At 31.2% G+C, this 20,995-nt stretch overlaps 2 protein-coding genes across 11 annotated transcripts in view; one reads left to right on the top strand and one right to left on the bottom strand.

Moving 5' to 3' along the window:
- Window positions 1-20,995, top strand: part of LOC121123780 (band 7 protein AGAP004871) — a 179,097-nt gene that overhangs the window by 62,140 nt on the left and 95,962 nt on the right. The window lies entirely within an intron of this gene.
- LOC121123862 (uncharacterized) lies at window positions 17,065-20,615 on the bottom strand. Its single transcript, XM_040718924.2, has 3 exons — window positions 20,512-20,615; window positions 20,100-20,198; window positions 17,065-17,361 (listed from the first exon to the last, which is right to left on the bottom strand). Exons 1-3 carry the CDS (start codon window positions 20,561-20,563, stop codon window positions 17,177-17,179), a joined length of 336 nt encoding a protein of 111 aa, XP_040574858.1. The 5' UTR covers window positions 20,564-20,615; the 3' UTR covers window positions 17,065-17,176.

Genomic DNA, 20,995 nt, shown 5'->3' on the forward strand with positions numbered 1-20,995 from the left:
AAATATTATTTTTTAATTTTCCTTTCCATTCACATAATTCAATTAGTTAAATGTGTAGAAATGTACAATTGTTAAAAGTTACATAGAGTAAGTTAAAAAAGAATATCGTTACTCAAGTTATTACAAATCGCATAATATATCAATATGTGATGGATGAGTTGTTACATGATTGGAAGAAGCAGTGATGTAAATGTTCTACCGGTACGTAAGTATAAAATAAAATGAACTTGGTCAGCCTCACAATGTGAATAATTTTGGTGGAAGGAGAGCAGCTTAGCTGTCACGACGTTTTATTAGATCAATTGCAAGCAGTCGTCAGAGAAAGGAAATACACATAAATCTCAGTCTATAAATAAGAATGACATATTTCCAGAAATTACTACCCTAAACTTATAACTAGTGATGAAAATCGTGTGTATTTTGGGCAAATAAAAAAAAAAAAAAAAACCCGAAAATCAGCAGGTACTCTTGATAATTTTAAGAATTTTTTGTAGGAAATCAGCTAAAATAAGCTGTGGCAAGAAAGAAAGAGAGTAGTAAATAAACCAGAACATTGGCAAGAATTATTCCTATTTAAATCCTCAATTCTACTCATAGTCCAACCGGGACTACCAATTATAACTCCGCAACAAATCCTTAGGTTTACTCTTTGTCTTTTATGAGCACCCGCGAATGTTCAATCATATTTTGAAGATAATTGAATGTAGTAGGAAAACAAGTTCACTACTCAGGAGTTAATTAATAATAAAAACGGCCAAGGGAATGAAAATTCATTTCATATCCTTTTTTATTTCCTCTCCCACCCCAGCGGCTTGTAGCTGACCTAATGAGATGTCATGGGAGCTAATCAGCTTTTTTCCAAAATATTCTTCTAACTCTGTGGGTGATAATGTTGATTTTTGGTTTCTTGTTTTTAACATGCACAAAATGCTCCCAATTAGCATCACTGTTGATGGTGCAGCGACCATGTTATCAGTTTTTGTACAAAATTGGTAGACAAAAATATTTTGTTTTTTTGTTTTAACAGAACTGAGATTTTAATTGTGAAACGTGAGATGTGAAGGAAATATGAATATCGAAAAAAAGGACATTTAAATTGTAAACATCAAAATATTAATAAACCAATTCAACCATATTTGTTCCCAGTGTTACATTTTTTTTTTCAAATACTCAAAATACGCGCGATTTTCATCACTATGTATTATCGCAAGAGTCTTTGATATTATCACCTCCACTTTCTAGTCATTTTCTCATCTCATTACAATTATGATATTCTTCATTGAGTATCGATATTTGTCCCTATTCTGTACAAATATCCCATTTGCACACTCCCAGTATCCATTAACAAAAATTACTATCCATTGCTAACTCATGTGTGATAACGTAAATAGTAGTATTATACTATCGACCAAGTTATGAATGTCTTAAGTAAGCAAAAATATTAAAAAATTCATCTAACAATGATAATAATAATAATTTATTTACGATTTTCCTTGATAAAATATATTGTAATCTATGTCATGTATATAAAAACAAGAAAATATCCTTGGACTAACTTAAGACTTCCTCAACAACTTCCATCGTACTAAATTATAACTTTTGGAGTGCCTCTTATCTAAATGGAAAAATATTATTAAAAATAAAAAATAGCACAGTACTACATTACGACAAGAAGAAAATGCTGAGATATTCATACAACGATTTTTATTTTTGTGTTTAAATTTGTGACAGAATTTGATTTTTTTTTATATATGAGCAGAGATATGACACTCTTTTTTTCCTTTTTTTAATACTATAGATTCTTCTCTAGGATGTAAAATGGGTGTTATATATAGAAATATCATTTCATTAGTTTAATTATATTCTTTAATCCTATATGAATGTACATTAGAGTGAATCATGGAAGAGGAAATGGATCTAGGATTCTTGGAAATTACCATTTGGTAACTTTTATAAAAAATAAATATTTGTTTGGAATGATTGCCCAAAAGTAACTGCGTTGTAGATGCAGGGCCGTCAGAAGGATTATATATATACATACATTTTTTTTTTTTTTTTTTTGGGGGGGCTTAGAAATTATTTCCAAAAAAATCCAAAAATTAAATTTATGTATGAAAAAAATTTGAAAAATTCGCAGCTGTTACAAAAATGTTCCATTTAATTTTTTGAAAAAAATATCAAAAATTAAATATATTGGAAAAACAATTTTAAAAGTTAAATTTTTTGGAAAAAAAATTCAGAAATCCACAGATGTACGTAAAAAAATTCAAAAATTTAAGGCTTTTACCAAAAATTAAATTTTTTAAAAAAAGTTAAAAAATTTAAAAAATTAATTTACATATTTGGATTTAAAAAAACCAACAAGACAAAAAAAAATAATTTTTTTTGAAAAATATTTCCAATATAATTTTTTTTCGAAAAAACATTAAAAAAAACACAGGTATTCAGAACAGATTATATTTTTTGGTTTAAAAAAAAAAAATCAATAACTATTTACAAAAAATAAAATTAAAAAAAATTCAAATTTTCTAGTAAGAAGAAAAAATTCCTTTACTTGAGTTGGGGGCTTTAATTCCTTAAGCCCACCCAATGCATACGGCCATGAGATGAGGCAGTTGACCCCTTTGTGGAATATATTTAATGAGTTGGATAAGTTATGGGAGAAACAAGATAAAAAGATTCATTTTAAAAAGATTACAACACATTTTAAATCTGTAGTCCTATTATCTGGGCCGTAATCACTAGAGGGTCTGGCCTCGATAATTTTTTATCGGGTCAATTAATAAGTAGTCATACAGTAGCACTGCCATCAGGCACCCTAATAAAAAAACGGTCAATACGGCGCGTGGCACATCTCCCCTTCCCCCCGCACCTTGAAAGTCAATTCACACCTAGCCTTTTTTTAAATAAATTTTGGATATAAAGTTTTAAAGTATGGCATTTAATAATTTTAAAAATATAATTAATTTGTCTTTAAAATACTGTTCTGGGGCAGATCACCCCTAATATAGATCGCAATAAGCGTTTGCAATCCCCTCTCTCTCCACACACAGCTAAGCAATTGAATTTAACAAACAAACCTTCCCTTTAGGAGATTAACTAATAATCAGAATACCTAGATATGTTAAGGTGCAATATAACATCGAATGTATACAAATTCTTATTTTTAGTCAAAAGTTTCAACTTTTGAAACTTCAAAATGGAATGTCGGCCAAGTTCACGAATAATGCTACCGTATATAGTTTTAATAAATGTATCTTTGATCTCAACCATGTCTGGATTCATTTTAGTTGATTCAGATGAAAAGGAAGTACGGGATGCTAGGTGGTGCAAGACCGGTACTGTAGATAACCATATTCTTAGAAAAATAATTTGCAATTAATTATAAAATAATTCGACAAACAAATGTAAAAAACGGGTCAGATAAATTGAGGTGCAGATCTGGACAGTAGGTTTGATATCAGGGGTACATATTTACTGATAGGACTAACGTTTTTTGGGTTTCGAGTTGGATGGTGTTCCACCTCACAAAGTCAATTCTGTGCAGACCTGGATGGCCACCCCAGAGCCTGGACTTTTACTCCCTGGACAACGATATTGGTCGGGGAAAAAAAAAAATTTATATATATATATATCACACAATTATAAAATATTTCCACAAACGAATTCTACAAACAGATCGGATAAATTGAGGGTTAGACCTAGACCATGAGTGGTAGTTGAGTAATACCATCTGACTAAAAACTAACAACCCCCTAGGTGTCGTGTGTCAAACCTTCTCATAATTTTCACCATCAGTAAACCTATAAAAATAAATTGGTGAAATGCGGTTTTAGAGATTCATGGTCGTTCTCATGTATTCATTACCACCTAAGATATTACTTTTTATAACAATACAGTCAATGTCATTATATCATTCCACGTTATTTTTTTTTCTTGTGTAGAATTTACCTTGTTAATTCAGTTAAAAAGGTGAATTCATAGAGGCTCATAGTTAGTTATGGAGTGTGAAAGTGCCGTTATTGAACAAATATTGGTAACATGGTCTTCGTTGCTCCCACTTGGCTTATAGTTTTGACCCAAAAAGTACTCGGTCTTTGTCACTCCAAAATAATTTGTCTCGGTATATTTTTTTCTTTGGATCAATTATTCCCAGTTTAATTGACTTAAATGGATCAAATTTTGACATAACAAGGTCTTATATGTTTGCTATTGTTTGAATCTATTTAAAGGTTACACTTTCAAAAACAAATATTTGATGATAGGTCGATACTCGATTTTGTCCACTTTCACAAAAATACTCACATCAACAACCTCAAAAAACTGTTACATGACAAATGTGCGTCTAAAATGGCTGAAACCTTTATGAATAACTCTTAAAAGGTGATGGATAGATGTGACTATCTTTTATTTACCAGTGCTGTCATCGTTACATTGAGGTCAGAAACTTTTCAGACCATTCTTGTATATATAGAGGGTTGATCTGATCTAGTCGTACACATTTTATTATTTTCCATCCAAATTTGGTGCAAAATCTTATCTCTGAAGACAGCAAGCTGAGATAGTTCGGAAGAGCAAAGAAAATTCTAAATTTTCTCAAGGCCAACAAAAATTCGAATAAAGTTTTGCTCTGTTCTGATGAATAACTTTTCATCGTAGATGACACTGTGAATAAGCAGAACAGCCATTACATCACAACCGAGCATCCGAATAATGTCTCAGCTTCAGTGAGACATGGCTTCAGAATAAAAAATCTTGTTGGAACTATGGTTTCGGGGGCTGTGGAGTCTACGCTCCCTTTCTTGTGGAGAGGAAAGAGCTGCTCCATGTCGATGCTTACGTTTCACTTCTGGAAAAGAAAGGCCAGAGAAAAGTTCGGCACAACTTTTTATTCACTCGAGACGGATCCCCGTGTCATGGCACTGCTAAGACCCAGTCCCTTCTGAGAGATAACTTTCTGAACTTTGGTACCTCAACGTGTGGCCGCCTTCCTCTCCAGACACAAACCCTTTGAACTACTCTATCTAGGCGCGCCTGGAGGAGAGGGTGTGTGCTACTCCTCACAAGAGTGTCCAGTAGAGTGCATTTAAGTTCAAGTGATCCTTGGGTTGTATGTATTGCCTTATTGATCCAGCTTCTCTTCTTTTTCTATCCTTAATGATGATGTTGACGAAATTCCTTCTGGTATCTTTATATGAACCAAATAAAGCACTTAAAATTATATTTTTTTTGGTGTGTAAAGAATGAACTAAATTTGAATGAAGTTTCAGAAATATCTTTTTCCATTTTTGTTAGCTGCTAATTTGTTTGACTTAAAGCAAAGAAAAATTGTTTCGAACTATACTTAATATGAGTATACTTCTTTATTTGAAAAAATGTTGGAGCATAAATATTAAAAACTATTTACGACCAATCTCATAAGTTCTTATGATGAATTTTTTGTTGTATGTAAATCCTCAAAAAAATTCCCTGGATGTTTTTTGAGAAATAAGCTGGTAACAGAATCTGGCCCATTTTGAAGAAGTCAGCAAATTTCCATAAAGTACTTTTGATCCCTACTATACTTGTTCTTTTTAGACTCATTAATGATTGTAACACATCCTTTTATTCATTAAAATTTTATTGGATCCTTATGACAAGTGAGGTTAGAAACAAGGGTTCCTGATGGTCATTTAAAATATCTATGCCCACTTAACTTTTCATCATAAAATTCACAAAGCTTTTTGAAAGGCAATTCATTGAAATGAAGGAGCCATATGCCCCATGAAAATGGAGCATTTAATTTCTGTTCCAGAAGTCTAATAATACCCCCTTTGTGCCCTGTATTAACTGCAGTCCCATTACTACCAATTACTTTGATTGAATCAATACTTCCATTTCACTTCAATACAACATATTGTTCACTGGATCGACTTTGCAAATTTATCTTCTTTGCTTATATTCTGCAAATTAGTAAGCTTTTTGCTTCAAGTATTTGGTGTCATTAGAAGGGATGCTCGGACTCTCCAAAAAACTTTTGATATTAGAGGCAATTAATTCAATGATTTGAATATATTGTTTTCTTGATATTCTTGCTCTGTTCGGATATTGATTTTAAGATACGGGTAGTATCTTATTAAATCTATCTTACTTGGCAAAATATTATAGGTTATATCACAAAAAATGCTCACGGATAGTCCTTGTTCCTGAAGCCATGACAACAGTAACTAATTTGCATTTTACGATATTATTTTTTTAAAGAAAGAGTCTACAAGTTTTATCAAATACGGTACATATTTTTAATTACACAGTAATTAAGTAATATTATATTTATATGCAATTTTGATTTCAGAAGCTGATTGAGATCAGCATATCGCTGTATATACAGGGATTAAAGTGGATATTTGAGTACTTTATTCTAAATAGAAAATATATTTTTTAGCTTTATAAATCTCTGAAGTTTCTATTCGCTCTTGAACATTTTCAAAATAAAAGGTTTTTTTTTGTTCATATTTACTTGCTAATTATGCAGTGTATATTTTAAAAGAAAAATAATAGCATTTTCAGTCCTTTTTCTTTTGTCAAAAATAGGATTTTGTACACAAAACGCATTGTATTACAATATTTGTTACAGTACATGGGCTTTTCATAAATTAATGAACTAAATTAACATGTTTTTAACTAAACAATCGATTTTTTTTTCAGACACTATTTTCAGATGATATTGTATAATAAATGTCCTCACAAACCCTTTCGTTTAAATTTTACTCTTGAAAAATTGAAAATAATATAGTGAATACCCCTAGATAAGATCAACCCTGTATATTATCAATAAATAAGCAAGAATCAAATAATCATATCGTGATGAATCTTGATCACTACTCCCAACACCCTTGGTTTCTTCGAATGCATCATTAATAAATAATGATAGCGAATATTTCAGGAAGAAAAAATACATTTAAGAGAGAGAGAAATAAAGATAAAAAAAAGTGCTGAGATTGACGGAAAATTGATAATAATTAGATACAATTACCCCTCCCTCAGATGCCCTCCAAATTTGCATTTCTTCTTATTATATACTCGTATATTTACATTATACATACACACTCAATCTCCTTAATGGACCTTATTCAAAAGTACCTAATTAACTCAATAATTCTACGAACACATACCATATATATATATATATTAGGGTGGGTTGTTTTGGTAGGGGTTAATCAACTTTTTCGAATTTTGATATTGGAGCATCTTGAAAGCTACGTATTGCTAAAAAAATAATTTTGTGTAAAGTATAAACTCAAGGGAGTTGATTTATGAGGTTCCCTAATACATATGATGCGTCAACATAAAAACATTCTTTAAGAAAAAAAAGCAAGTAAAAGAGAAACTCCTAATTTATTTTTTTACTTCATATTTACATATGTATCAGGTGGTCCATTGAAATCTGAGAATTTACTAATTCAATAAATAACAAAGGTTGAGTAATTGAAATTAATTCATATTTCGTTATATTCAATTATAAAAAATTAGTTACTAAACAAAACATGCTTGATCTCTCTAGTTTACGCAAAAGTCGAGAAAATGACAGTTAAATGTGATCGACGAATTTTCATGCCCACACTCTATGCATTCTAATTTAAAAAAATCCACAAAATTTGTAAAAAAAAATGTTTCAATTTAATTTGTAAATCTCTAAAATACCCTAAATCGTCCTGATTTTTAAAAAATAGTATATTCAAATTACCCATTACCCCTTCATTGATATCTCAAATTCTGATTTTCGACCCACTCTAACGTAAATATATTCAAAGATGCTTAGTAATTAAGATAGATAAGGAACAGTCTCTTTAATATATAGTATACATTATAAGAATAATAAGACTTATTAAATCGCTCATCAAAATTGACTTCCTTATAATGGAGGGGTATAATTAAAGTCCGCATAAGAATCTGATCAAAAAAAAGAATGAAGAACATTATAAGAAAGTACTGGGATGCTAAAAAGTCTTGAAGCCATCTTCAATCGCATTTTTTAATAAGTTAAACTTCATGGTTAGCTCAACTCATTCAACAAATTTTAAAGCTGACATATCAAGATTGTTTTTAGGTTAATTCACCTTAATTAACTGTCGTTTTATAATGATGGCGACATTTTGGAAGAGTAAAAGTCTTGCTCCGTTTTGATTGACTACGAAAATGAAAAGATAATTAACACAAGGGATGAATAGTTCTGGGCTTCACATATAGATGGCACTATTTTTTTTAAAAATTCACTTCATTTTCATTTAGTACAGCCTTCAAACCCCGAATATTTTGCCTATTGTAGACTGGATTGACTGTAAATGTCTACTCGTCCGAGAGGAACAAAATTAGGTTTCCATGATACCTATGCTCATTGTAAAGATTTTTGCACCTATCAATTCGTAATTGTTGTTGTTGAGTGATCAAAGGTCATTCAATATATCGGAGAGACTTGCCACCAGCTTCTTTACGGCTCACTAACCGCTTCTTTGCCAAGTACGTCCTCATCATCTTCGGATTTTTCAAAAAAATATATTTTTTGCCGTTTCAGGCTTAAATTTGATTAGCCTTCCACATATATGATGATCATTGATGTCTTTACCATTGTTGACCTTAACCTGACCCTCCAGACGGTGGTTCTGCAGAACTTAAGCATCTTTACAGTATCAGCATTGCTAAATCCGGTGCGCACTAAACGAGTCATTTCTTGCCTTTTTTGCTTGATTATATTAATATTTATCCTAAAAGCTTGGTCAATAAAACCTTCAAATGATAAACAATCAGCTGTTTTTTTTGATTACGCAACTTTTGATAAAATCAACCAAAACCTCTTAAACTTAGTCATGTTCCATAACTTTTTGACGGCCCGGTAGTGTGCTAAGTATGCTCTACTTTTGTTATTTCCAAAACAATGGATCAAAAATATTTCGTATTTTAATTTCACACTACTTCTTGATGGGAAAAAATATCATTCACGCTAAGCAATGACTTGGAAAGTGTTATGGGGACTTTGGTTCGTAAAGCAAATAATAATTTTTAAAAGCATTTAAGAAAAAACAATTTTGAACGAAAGAAAGTGTTTTCTTTTTTAAGCCTAGGACTTTTCAGCCCAAGTGTTACATATAGAATGGGGACCTATAACTGGCTGTGATATTTAATTACGATCTAATGTCAGTGCCTAAATGGCTGCAGATACAGCTGGCATCCACTTCCGATCTGTCTACAACATCAAGAAGTCCATTACATCCTCATACAGCTAAGAAGAACCAAAACTTCTACAGCAACAATATAGATGACTTTTGCCCAGCCTCCATGTGGCTCTCCTCCAGCCCTGACCTCAAATCTCTAGACTTTGTAGTTTGGGGAGACTTTGACAAAAATATCTACAATACTTCTCATCCAAATTTGGATTTCCTCTAAGCTGCAAATCTGGTTACTGACGTGTCGAGCCTTTTATTCGTTTTAAAGGCCCCATATGGAATAAGAAGTATAGCTAAATATATTATTTAAACGTATTAGAAATTGGTTTTCATTTGTCTTTTTTTACACCATTAAAAAAAAACATTTTTTGTAATTTAGTCATGCTATTGCAAGTGTTGGTTCCTCATTTGGTAAGTCACCAGAATATTACTTTTCAAAAATCTATAAAGTTCCATTTTATGTTCCAGTAGTGGGCACATTACATGAGTTATATTTTTTAGTTTTGTAGTTTTATCAGTTTGAGTCATCTTTTTAGTAAGTAAAAATTAGTCCTCCGCATAAAAATATATTCCCAGCTTATTTCAAATTTATAAAATATGCTTATGATCTAGAAAATTGTATATTACTTTCAATTGTATACTTCATGCGGAATCTTCTGATTCTAAGAAAATTCAATTTAAATGTCAAAATGCTAGGGTTTTTTTTTGTTGTAGAAAGGTATTACGCTTTGATGTTTTATATATTTTTAAAGTCGCAAAGGCGTTTATTTGAAGTGTAAATAATTAATCTGCCATTTACAAGGTTTTTTTTTCTTTCTAAAAGGTCTAACTCAGAAGCCAATATTGATGTGCTTTCCGTTTTTTAACAGAAAAATATCTCAAGGTTGATATAATTACAGCTAAATGTTTATTATTTAATTTAATTTTTTTATATGTTTAATTTGTTTTTTTTCGCATTAATCTTAATAACAAGGCTAAAACAAGACAAATAATTTAAAAGTATCGACACCAAGACTGATTTATGTAAAAAACCACACTACTATTTATGATAATTTGTATCATCCAAGGTCAAAAGCTAAATAACGTGATAATGTCTGAACAAACAAATGATACATGTTTCGGCAATAATAATATTTATATTATATTAATAATATTTATCTAACAAAAATGTCCTCAAAATCAGTTTTTATCCCATATAAATTCAAATATTAAATTTATATATTTACATGCAAAATTTCTTAGTTTTGGAGAGGGGCTACAGCCCCTGCAGTCCACCCCCTATGTACATTTTAATCTTGTTACGAAGAAACAGTACGTATAATATTTGGGGACTCATAAACTCTTGTTTCCATTAAGTGAAAGGATTCTGAAAATAAAAACAATAACAAGAAAATAAACAATCAAATGTATTGTAATAGAGATTTGATTGGTAGATAAATGTACAAACGTTTCTTTGTGCTACTTTTCTAAAATGAGTGATGGGAAAGGAAAGATCCAAAATTTAATTAATCACATCTATTAAGAGATTACATAGATGGAGTCACCTTTTGGTCAAATGTTTGAAATGAAGGTATATAGAGAGTGGGGATGCAAAATATGGAGTAGCATGAATAAATGACGATAAATGTGGTTTGTATGGAATAAAGACAAGAAAACTCAAAAGCAATTTCTGGTACGTTTGTGTGTGCTGTGTCAGTCCTTATTTAGAACGGAAGACTCCAGTCCTGTCCGATTCAGTCTTAAAAGCTTATAAAGTAATGTTTTCGATGACGTCACTTCAATATGTTTCCTTTTTATTTTTAATCAGTACTATTACTGATAGTCCGAAAAAACGACATTCTTAAGAACCGGTTCTAAAACTGGATTGGACTGAATAAATTAAAACTGACACAACAGAAGGTTTAAACACAATGTTTAGCTATAATTTTTATTCATTATGTCCTCCTTCACAAGCAATAACAGCCTACACACACAAACAGATTCACTATTTTCAAATGCAATTTTTTGCATTTATTTCAGAGGACGTTTCTTTAAAAAAAATCATAAATTTGGTTAATTATAATCTCCTTACTCATTCTTCGCTTACAATATTTCATTAATACATTCTTATTTTTTAAATCCAAAAAATGTATATTATATACGACAGGGAGTACTATATATCGTCTACCCGGTGTCTGTTTTTCATATATCAGTACATGGAGACAAACTCTGCTTTTTTAATATATAGGGTTGTGCAGTAAAACGTAGACTCGAAAGGCCGTTTTAGAAATACTTCGATAATGTTTTATTTTCAAGAATGAAAAAAAAAAAAAAAATTAACAAAAGTTTTCAACAAGGCCTTTGCAAATTTAGTTACTCAATATGACACTTACGGCATACATCACAGCCTTTAGACATAGCTGAAAGACCTTGCAATAGTTGATAACAAGCGTCTCAGACTAGTTGTTCTACGCAGCTACTATGGAGGCCTTCAGTGAGTCCACATTTGGCTCTAGGGTTTTGCTGTTTTCCCTCTCCAATGTGCCCCTTACAGCAAAGATCAGGGGGCTCAAATCTGGGATGAAGGGGCCACATCTCTTTATCTCTCGAGTCTTCTGCCATTCATGGTTCATTTAGGGCCTTAGTAGCAAGTAGTTGTTGGCGAGGTGATTCATCGATTTTTGTGGGGTTCTTCGTGATCTTCTTCTCCAAGATGGACAAGAAATCCGTATCCTTCCTTTAAACTTCCTGCTCTCCATGAGAAGTCTTCTTCATAATTCTTCATCTTGACCACCTTGAAAACCAAGCTCCTGGACCACTCAGCCCATAATCCTCGTGGCCTCAACTTTAGCATCTTGGAGATTGTAGATGTGTTGCCTTTTGTCTTTTTAATCACTCATGATGACGAGATGAAGAAATTTGTATTATAGTTTGTTAATGCACAAAGGTGCACCAGGTGAACCAGAATGTCAAAAAATATTTACTAAATCTCCATATATTAATGAGAAAATTAACATTAGTTAATATATCATTTTTTGATGCCCTACCTCGTAGATCTCGACGTTTTGTCCGTTGGCATTTTCTCAGTTCAAAGTTTTTGTCATTCCATACTATATTTTATTTTTCAGTGTTTTCTCGTACTCCCAGAGAACACCACATTCTATTAAATGTAAGATTTGATACCCACTATTAAACCATATCGGGCCCTTGATTGTTTGTGTATCTACCTATAATATTAAGGTGTTATTATATATTATGAGAGTGGAGTTCTTTCATTTTTGAATCACGTAAGTAACAAAAAAACAAAGAGGTTCTTTTTTTTCAACTCACTATAATTTTCAAAGCACTTTCTCCACGTTTACAAATACACGGCACTAAAATTATATAGAGACAATTACAATGTGTGTGGCTTAATCTTTTATACCTATAAAAAGTATTTATTTCTGAACCAATAGTAAAAATAACTTTTTTCCCAAAAGAAAAGGTAGCTATTATACTTACATAAATAAATAGACTATTTAAATGTTATAAGTAAGACTAATTTATTACTATTCATTGATGATCAATAGCAAATTATATTTAAGTCCGTAAAATATTTAAGTTTTTTGAAAGTTTCATAAACTATTTTTAGTCTTTAATGCTAAATGATCCCTTATTTTCTTATTCATAAAAAATACAGAGAAGAAGAGAAATAACTAGAATTATGTATATTATGAATAAAAGTAACCTTTTTACAAAGAATCGGTTGGGCTTTTATATTTAAAGAAGGATTGCCAAGACTAAAAAATAGAAAATAAAAAGCTACACCATATGACGAAATACATGAAAAAAAACAACAACTTAAAAACACAAATAAATTATAATCCTTTTTATTATTATATTATCTCAAATACCCTGGCTTCAAGTTGTAATCATCCCAATTTTGTATTTAAATAACCCCATCTTTCACATGTCAAGTTATTATGATAGTATATCCGACATCTTTCTTTGAACAAATGAGGTCTATTAATTCAAATATTTATTTATCATGTTGGGGTTGTTATAAATAAAGTTGTTTAAAAATATGACTTGGTGGTATGATACAAAAGCCCCAAAACATGACACGTTGATTCTGAGTATATTTGGCCTAAGAGCAGCTTAGTTGTCATGATATTGCAACATAACTAGTGGAGGTTTGCCCTTCTTTGCCGGGACATTAAGAATTCTTTTGTTTAACATAAAACAAAAAGTAAAGACAATAGAATTTTAAGAATTATTCCCATGTTGATTTACTAGTATGTTTATTAGTATAGTAATATATTAAATGGGCATTAAATAAGCACTCTTTTTTGACGCAATGAGGAAGTATTTGCTTTATTCTGACAGTATTGAAGGCACTTACACGAGCATCATCAAGGAAACCTCCTAATATCCCAAAATACCGGCTCTCAGGTTGTTAGGGTAAAGTATTTGAGCCAAAATAAAGTTTAAACTCTACTACCGCTGCGTTTCTAGAGACCAAAGAGCCCTTAAAGTATTCAATAATACACCCCATCCATGGGTTGTACAGGTGATCTGCTGGGCTCAAGGCAAGTTAACTTTCTCCGCCATCCCTTCCCAAGTATTAAGAAACCTTTCTAATGCCCCAAGGATATAGGCAGGAATTACTCCGTTTTCGATCTTCATTTTTATTCTGAGTCCAACAGAGACTTACAATTATAACTCCTCAACAAATACTCAGTGTGCCTCTCCATCAGTCATGAGCAGAGGCACACATGATTACTTTATACTTTATGCTCTCTCTTTCAGAATTAAAGACAAGAGATAAACTCCTCTAAAAAAAGATTGTTTAGATTCCCAACTGAAAAAATATTGCAGGGTTCTTGGTTATATTTTATATACTCTGGTTATGTGAATCTCAATCCATTTTGTAAATGTTGGTGGATTTTTGACGAATAATGTAGAGGATTTTTTTTTTCCTGTTTGTAATTTTTGTTCGATTAAGAATTGAATGGTTATTTAAGGAGACGAACATTTTAATGCATTAAGGGTATTACGTTTTGTTTGTTTGTTTGTTTGGGAATCATTTCTATAAATTCTTATGTACAAGGATATTGAGTAGTTTTATATACATGTATATATATATATATATATATAATAAGAGAAAAGAACCATTTGCTCTTATTATTTTTATGAGCTTAATAGAAGCTACTAAAGGAAGCATACTGACTTTAGTAGCATTACATACATATGTATAAATTATATGGTATATATTTCTTCTTTAAAGAAATACTATTTGGGTTTGTAAAAATACAGTCAACCAATCACCCATACTTAGAAAGATATAGAAGACAATTTGATAGCGTTTCTCAGTGATTAAATACGGTTATCTTTCGTCAAATGTTAGTCTTTGATGTCGATCAACTCATTCAGTTCCAAGTCAATGAAAGTGAATAAATATCTACAAAAAAACTTTTACTTGTATATGCTTTTATTCAATTGTCATTGTTTATGCCCCAGCGTAGGTTTGGGAGCTGTTTTTTCTTGTTGGTAATCTAATGCGGAAATTCTCCAATGTTGTTGTCATAGAACTTCTAAATATAAAGGAATAACTAAAATGAACAGTTACAACGGGAGTGTAAGTCCTTGTTGAACTCAGAGTACAATTGAGGATTGATATCGGAGTAATTCTAGATTACATGTAGGGATGAAAATCGCGTGTATTTTGGGTGTGTTAAAAAGAACAACTGAAAATCAAAAATGTGATCCTGACAATTTGAAGAATGTTTTGTAGGAGAGCAGCTTAGCTAGCTGACTTTCCATTAAATACGCTACAACAACGGAAGAAATCAAACAAGAATAGCTCTGATATGGATCCTCTATTCTACTCTGAGTTCAACAAAAACTTACAATAATAACTGACAAAAATTCTCTGTCTTTCATTAGTCGAGACAAATGTAGAATCAGATTTTGCATATAATTGATTGTTGTATAAATGGAAGTTCACTATTCAGGAATTAAATAATAATTACAACAGCTGAGAAAAAGATAATCCATTCTTCAAATTACCAATTCTATAAAAATTCTATATATCAGCAAACATGATGATTTTTAAATGTATCCTGCTTAGGGATTCTCACGGGAGGACACGTGCGTTTCTGAGCATTTTCGGCTTAACGAACAAGAAGCTTGAAACGAATAAATTCATGAGGCATATGTTTTCTGGGATGCTGATTTAGAAAATCGAATAAAAATTATGAAATTTCATACTTTTGATATCTTTTAAACAACATTTAAACAATACAAACTTAGTAAAAAAAAAAGAAAAAAGGTGATGTTTTTTTTTCTTGACTTTGGAATCCAAATTCGAAATCTGAAAAAAAACACCTAATAATTCCAGGCTTAATATCATGCTCGGCGCAAAGTACGATAATTAATAGGAGAGCACGCTGTATTTAAATGAACTAGCACCGAGATACCCCCTTCCCCCCGTTGTAGTCAGAACATCATTAGTGATATTTAAAAAACCAAAAAACTTTCCATGTTTACTTAAGCTCAAAAGTTGAGCTTTTCCTGGAAATTGAATGGTACAAAACAGCACCACCCCCACTGAATTTCCAATTTTTAAATACAGATTCTGAATCAGCCCCCTGCAAAAAAAAATTAACAAGTTTTCATAAAAATGCACCGTGTTTGAAATTCCCGTCATTTTTACTCTTGCCGGGATTGACTTTTTTATTTTTTTAGATCTTTAATTAAATAATTCATTTATATTACTGGAATTTAGAATATCCTTTTCTTCGGTAGTGTTGTCTCCCTCTTTAATATGGAACCTTAAAATAGGTCCTGTCCTGTCCCTGTTATTGGTCCTTGAAAAGCGGCCATATTTTAAAATGCCCTCTACAAGGCATCATTTTCACTAATACTATAGTAAACCACCTCAGTTTACCAATTGTGCTAGTTCAGTAAAACCTTAAAGACTAATTAGAGCATTTGATATTCTTGGAACTTTTTTTTTGAAGATTGGTCGATGAAGACGTCCCTAAGATGTAAGAAGGGACGTAAAAATATTTAGAAGGCGTTAAGATCAAATCGGCCTTTGCGTACACCGGAAATTTCGTTATGATACAGGTGTGTGATGGCGTCTTTTTTTAACGGAAGAAACGTTGTTCTATCAACAAACTTCAGTGAAGTTTGTATTATGGTGACAGCTGCTCCATATAAAAAGAAATTGAATTTACGGAGGCGGAACGGGGTTGCACCGTGACGATGATTTTTTGGCACAACAACACGGAGATTTAAAATCCAGAAGTCTCAAATGTACTTCGAAAGCTGTTTGGTCTGCCAAAAAGACTCAGCACCTTTTCATGACTCAGACAGTTCGCTGAAGTGGCTGAGTGAAGACTGCTATGACGTCATTGGGAAGGAAACATGACCCCCAGCAGTTTGGATCTTAATCCGATGTATTACTTTTCCGGGAGCTACTGCGAATGAAAAAACAAATCGAACATATCATGTCATCAAGGAATCTCTGATTACCTCCATAAAGTAGGAGACAATGACCAAAATGCCAAGGAACTATTTCATCAACGCCTACCCCTCCTTTTTGTTGCAGATCTATGTCGTAATAGATAATGGAGGCGGATACATTAAAAGAGTTCTTTGTCAACATTCATATGGATAATTGAAGCCAATTTTCAAGTGAATCCACCAAAAAATGTGGCCTCAGTGGCAATATAAAGATTTTTGAAAAATGCGCCAATTTGATCTTAATAGCCTGTACTCTTCTACATCGATCCAAGCAACTAAAGAAACTTGAAGACTAATATGTTACGTTCTTATGATGCATGTAAATGCATCATAAGAACGGTCTCAGGGAATGGGGAAAAAATAAACATAATATATATATATATATATAAAAAGATTAATTTATTAAGAAATATTTTGAATGAGGATAAATCATATTCTATGTACAATATTTATGTTTTGAAAGTCGAGATATGTAGGCGAAGAAAGTCTCAGCCGTATGTATTGTGTAGAAAGAGTGCTAGGGAAAGGAGGATTGAAGGGGTTCCAAGGGAAGTTTGATTGCTTCCATTACAAAAATCTGAATCACAAAAACAGACTATCATGGACGTATCCTCTCGGCAGCCCTCTTCTTGTATGTCTCCATAGGTATTACATCCCACATACTTATCCTCGCCTGTTCAAAAGAAAGGAGTTTATGCACATATGAGTAGAGTAGAGTGGTCACTATTTTTATATAGAAAGGATTACAAGTTTTATCTTCTCTTGAAGTCTTTCAAAAACTTTTCACGACAATTTTTAAAGATCTTGGCTTATTTTAGTATCAGGTTGTGATAAAATACATATTAATTTCTGATCTGTCCCGAACACAAACAAAACAAGTTGGTAATTCATACATTATCATAAGTACATTTCTATCAATTTGTAAAAGTATCAAGAATGAGGCATTTTTCATATTGATTCATGATTATTGACCAAAACGTTCAGATATCATTTGTGGTAATTTAATGATTTATGTGACCTTTTGACCATGACTTACTTACCTTCTCATATCCACATGGTGAAATATTGTTGGGGCATAACTAAAATCAATATATTCTTGCAACTTCATACTAAAATGAACCAAAATCTTTAAAACAGAGGATCTGAGACATATAATTTTGCAGGAGAGGAAACTCGGTACCTCTCATCGACTTCACGTCTTCAAAGAAATATTTAAAAAAAGGCTGTAAGAAATTTTAATAAATATTTTTCCATATTGTTGGATGTTTTTTTTATTTAAAGATTGAGTTTTAGAATATTACTTGAAATTCTACCACGGAGTAGTAAATACAAATGATAAAATAAAGTATGATAAAAAAACAATGGAAGCCGTAAAGAGTTTTTAAAAGACTTAATTTGAAGCTAAAACTATTTTCCCACATTCATACTTTAAATGGACACCTTCACGCTGTTTCATTTCAAAAATAGTGATTACTCAAAGGAATATGTACAGGAGAGTGGGGGGTGGGGGGGAAATGGAAAATAGTAATTGGGGAATTAAGTAAACTTTGAAAATAGAAAGCTTGCCAATAAGGTGTTATTCAGAAAAATGGTGCCCACTCATATGTAATAGTCTATTTGCTTGCTTCATGTCCAAGTCGACAAAAAAAGATTTCTTTATCGTTGCTGTATTTATACGTACCAATACCATAGGATACCCGGTAAATTTGCTTTATACTACTTTGCCTCAGGACATTTTGCCTTAAACCATTTCGCCCTGGAACATTTTCCCTCAAAAATATTTCGCCTTAATATATAAATAAATTAATTTTATGGGTAGTTATTGTTTATTTTTGGTTGAAATCAAAATATACAATATTTATTACTATGAAATACATTAAATATTTGTTTTCTGTTGAAATAATGATGGAATTATGCGCTTGTCTCATTTTATACTTGTTCGTCAATCCATGAGTCCAATCCATCATGTCTAATAATAATTACTAACTGGGGAGTGATTAGCACTTCTTCGTTTCAAATCGTTACTGTTTTTATTTATTTATATTTTTCTCATTATACTCATTTTGTGTCCCATTTAGTCATTGGTTCAAATTAATTGCATAGTAAGGTTTTGTTGTTGTATACATTCAAATTTTGGGGCATAATTAGATATTTTTCCAACAGAAAACAACCATTGAATCGTTATACTCTCATATGAATATAAATTGCATGTTTTATTTAATTCCAATGTTATATCAACTTTAACAAAAAATATTATATTTTAAGGCGAAATATCCTTAAGGCAAAATATCTCAAGGTAAAATGTCCTGTTATAAAATAGTTTGAGGCAAAATTACCTACATAGCGCCGTACCATATATCTCATTGACAAGAATATTTGAAATGGAGTGGGCACCCACCATGTTTCCAAAGATCTTAAGGATCCACTCGACGAAAAAAGATAACACCCAATACTTTTTCAAGCCAGGAACTAAAGTTAAACCCTTCCAAATACTCTGCTCCTAAGGATTCATGTGAAGTATAAGTAGTGATGCGACGATTAATCTTTTTTATTAAACAAAAATAATGTTTGAATTAAAAAAATAAAAAAATATATATAATAAATTTAACTTTTGAAGTTTTTTTTGAAAACAACCGGGGATTTTTGAAATTTTTTAGAAAAGAATTTGATATTTGAATTTTTTTTTCTTTTTGCAAACAACTGTGGATTTTTTTTTTTGAGAACCACCATGGGTTTTTGTAATTAAAAAAAAAAAAAAATTTTTTTGTAAATAGTTGTGATAAAAAAAAAAAAATATATGTATTTCAAATTGTATATTTGAAATTTCTGTTCAATACATTTAATATTTAATAATCCAAAAAAGTTTTAATTTTTTGATTTTGTTCCAAAAAAATTCGAAAAAACAACCCCCCCTCTAAAATATGATTTTGTGAACCCCTTTGATAGGAAAATTGTATTTTTATAATATTATTTAAAATATTAAAGAATCATAATCGGCATTCGGAGTTTTTATTAGAATTGCATCGGAATTTTTTTTTAGAATCGTCCCATCACTATTTATAGGCTATGTATATCAAAATAAACGACACCCCCATTACCTATGGCCAAACAAATACAAAATAATCTCCACTGTCATTTTGCTGAATTCTGGAGCAAATTGATGCAGTCTCATCTTACTATAATCACCCATTACTATTAATGGTGGTGGTGGGGGGTTTGAAAGGAGGTCAAATGTTACTAATTTATTGAATATACATATTAATTAATTATTATGTGGAAATGGACCAAATTCATCAAAAAGTTCTTTGAATGACTTGATTCATATGTAAAACAAATGAAATTATAAAATGCTACTACTGATTTTCCATCCCCCCTCACTTTGTAGCTAATAGAAAGCTACCATCCTCTTACCACTTTTCAAGACTGTCATACAGTAATCTTTATCTACTGGACATAGTTCAATAGCCAATTGACTATCCTCATCCATTGAATAACATTTGAGAGAAGATCCTAGAGAGATGAGAGAAGAAAAAAAAAAGAATAAGTTGTAGGTTCATTGTGGATTTTCAATTAGAGATTGCTGTTTGTAACATATGTACTTTATTTTACTCGCATAAATGACTCAACTATATCATCCTACTAAATAAAAAATATATAAAATCCAATAGATTCACAGATGTCACCAAACTTCCATCAAAAAAATTATAACTAAAAAAAAGGTCAAATAAAAGTACTATCAGAAAGCAAGCCTCTAAAGTTTAATTAAAAGCAAAACACTACTGCTTAAATAAATATGTGATTGTTATTTGTTAAAAGAAATTACCTTTTTGTATATGAGCTACAAGTAAAACCATCCATGGGACATATAACTTCATGACTGACAAAAAAAAATATCTTAATAATTGATTAATAATCTGACAAAAGAGGATTTGTGAATCAATAATTTTTTTCTTCCATATTAATCAATGGTAATTATGATGATGATTTGTTCACTCTCTGACTCTTCATCAATTCAATATAATACTCTCCACATTTTAGTAAGTTAATTAAAAAGAAAGGAAAAGATAGATCAACTGAAAAGGTCTAAAATTATATCTAATTATCCTTTCATTGTGTTACTATAAGTAGATTTTAATGCTATTAAAGTATTACTGTTCTTATTAAAAGAGTTGTATCAATATATAGATATTACCCAAGTCGATATCACTGCTCACTCTTCCTGTTAGAAAGTCTTATTATTTTGGCATCAAAATAACTTTTTCGGCTTAAAAACAAATGAAAAGTCCAGGATAAACAAGTCCCTTCTA

This window comes from Lepeophtheirus salmonis, chromosome 1, assembly GCF_016086655.4.
Source record: "Lepeophtheirus salmonis chromosome 1, UVic_Lsal_1.4, whole genome shotgun sequence".
Classification (NCBI taxonomy): domain Eukaryota; kingdom Metazoa; phylum Arthropoda; class Copepoda; order Siphonostomatoida; family Caligidae; genus Lepeophtheirus; species Lepeophtheirus salmonis.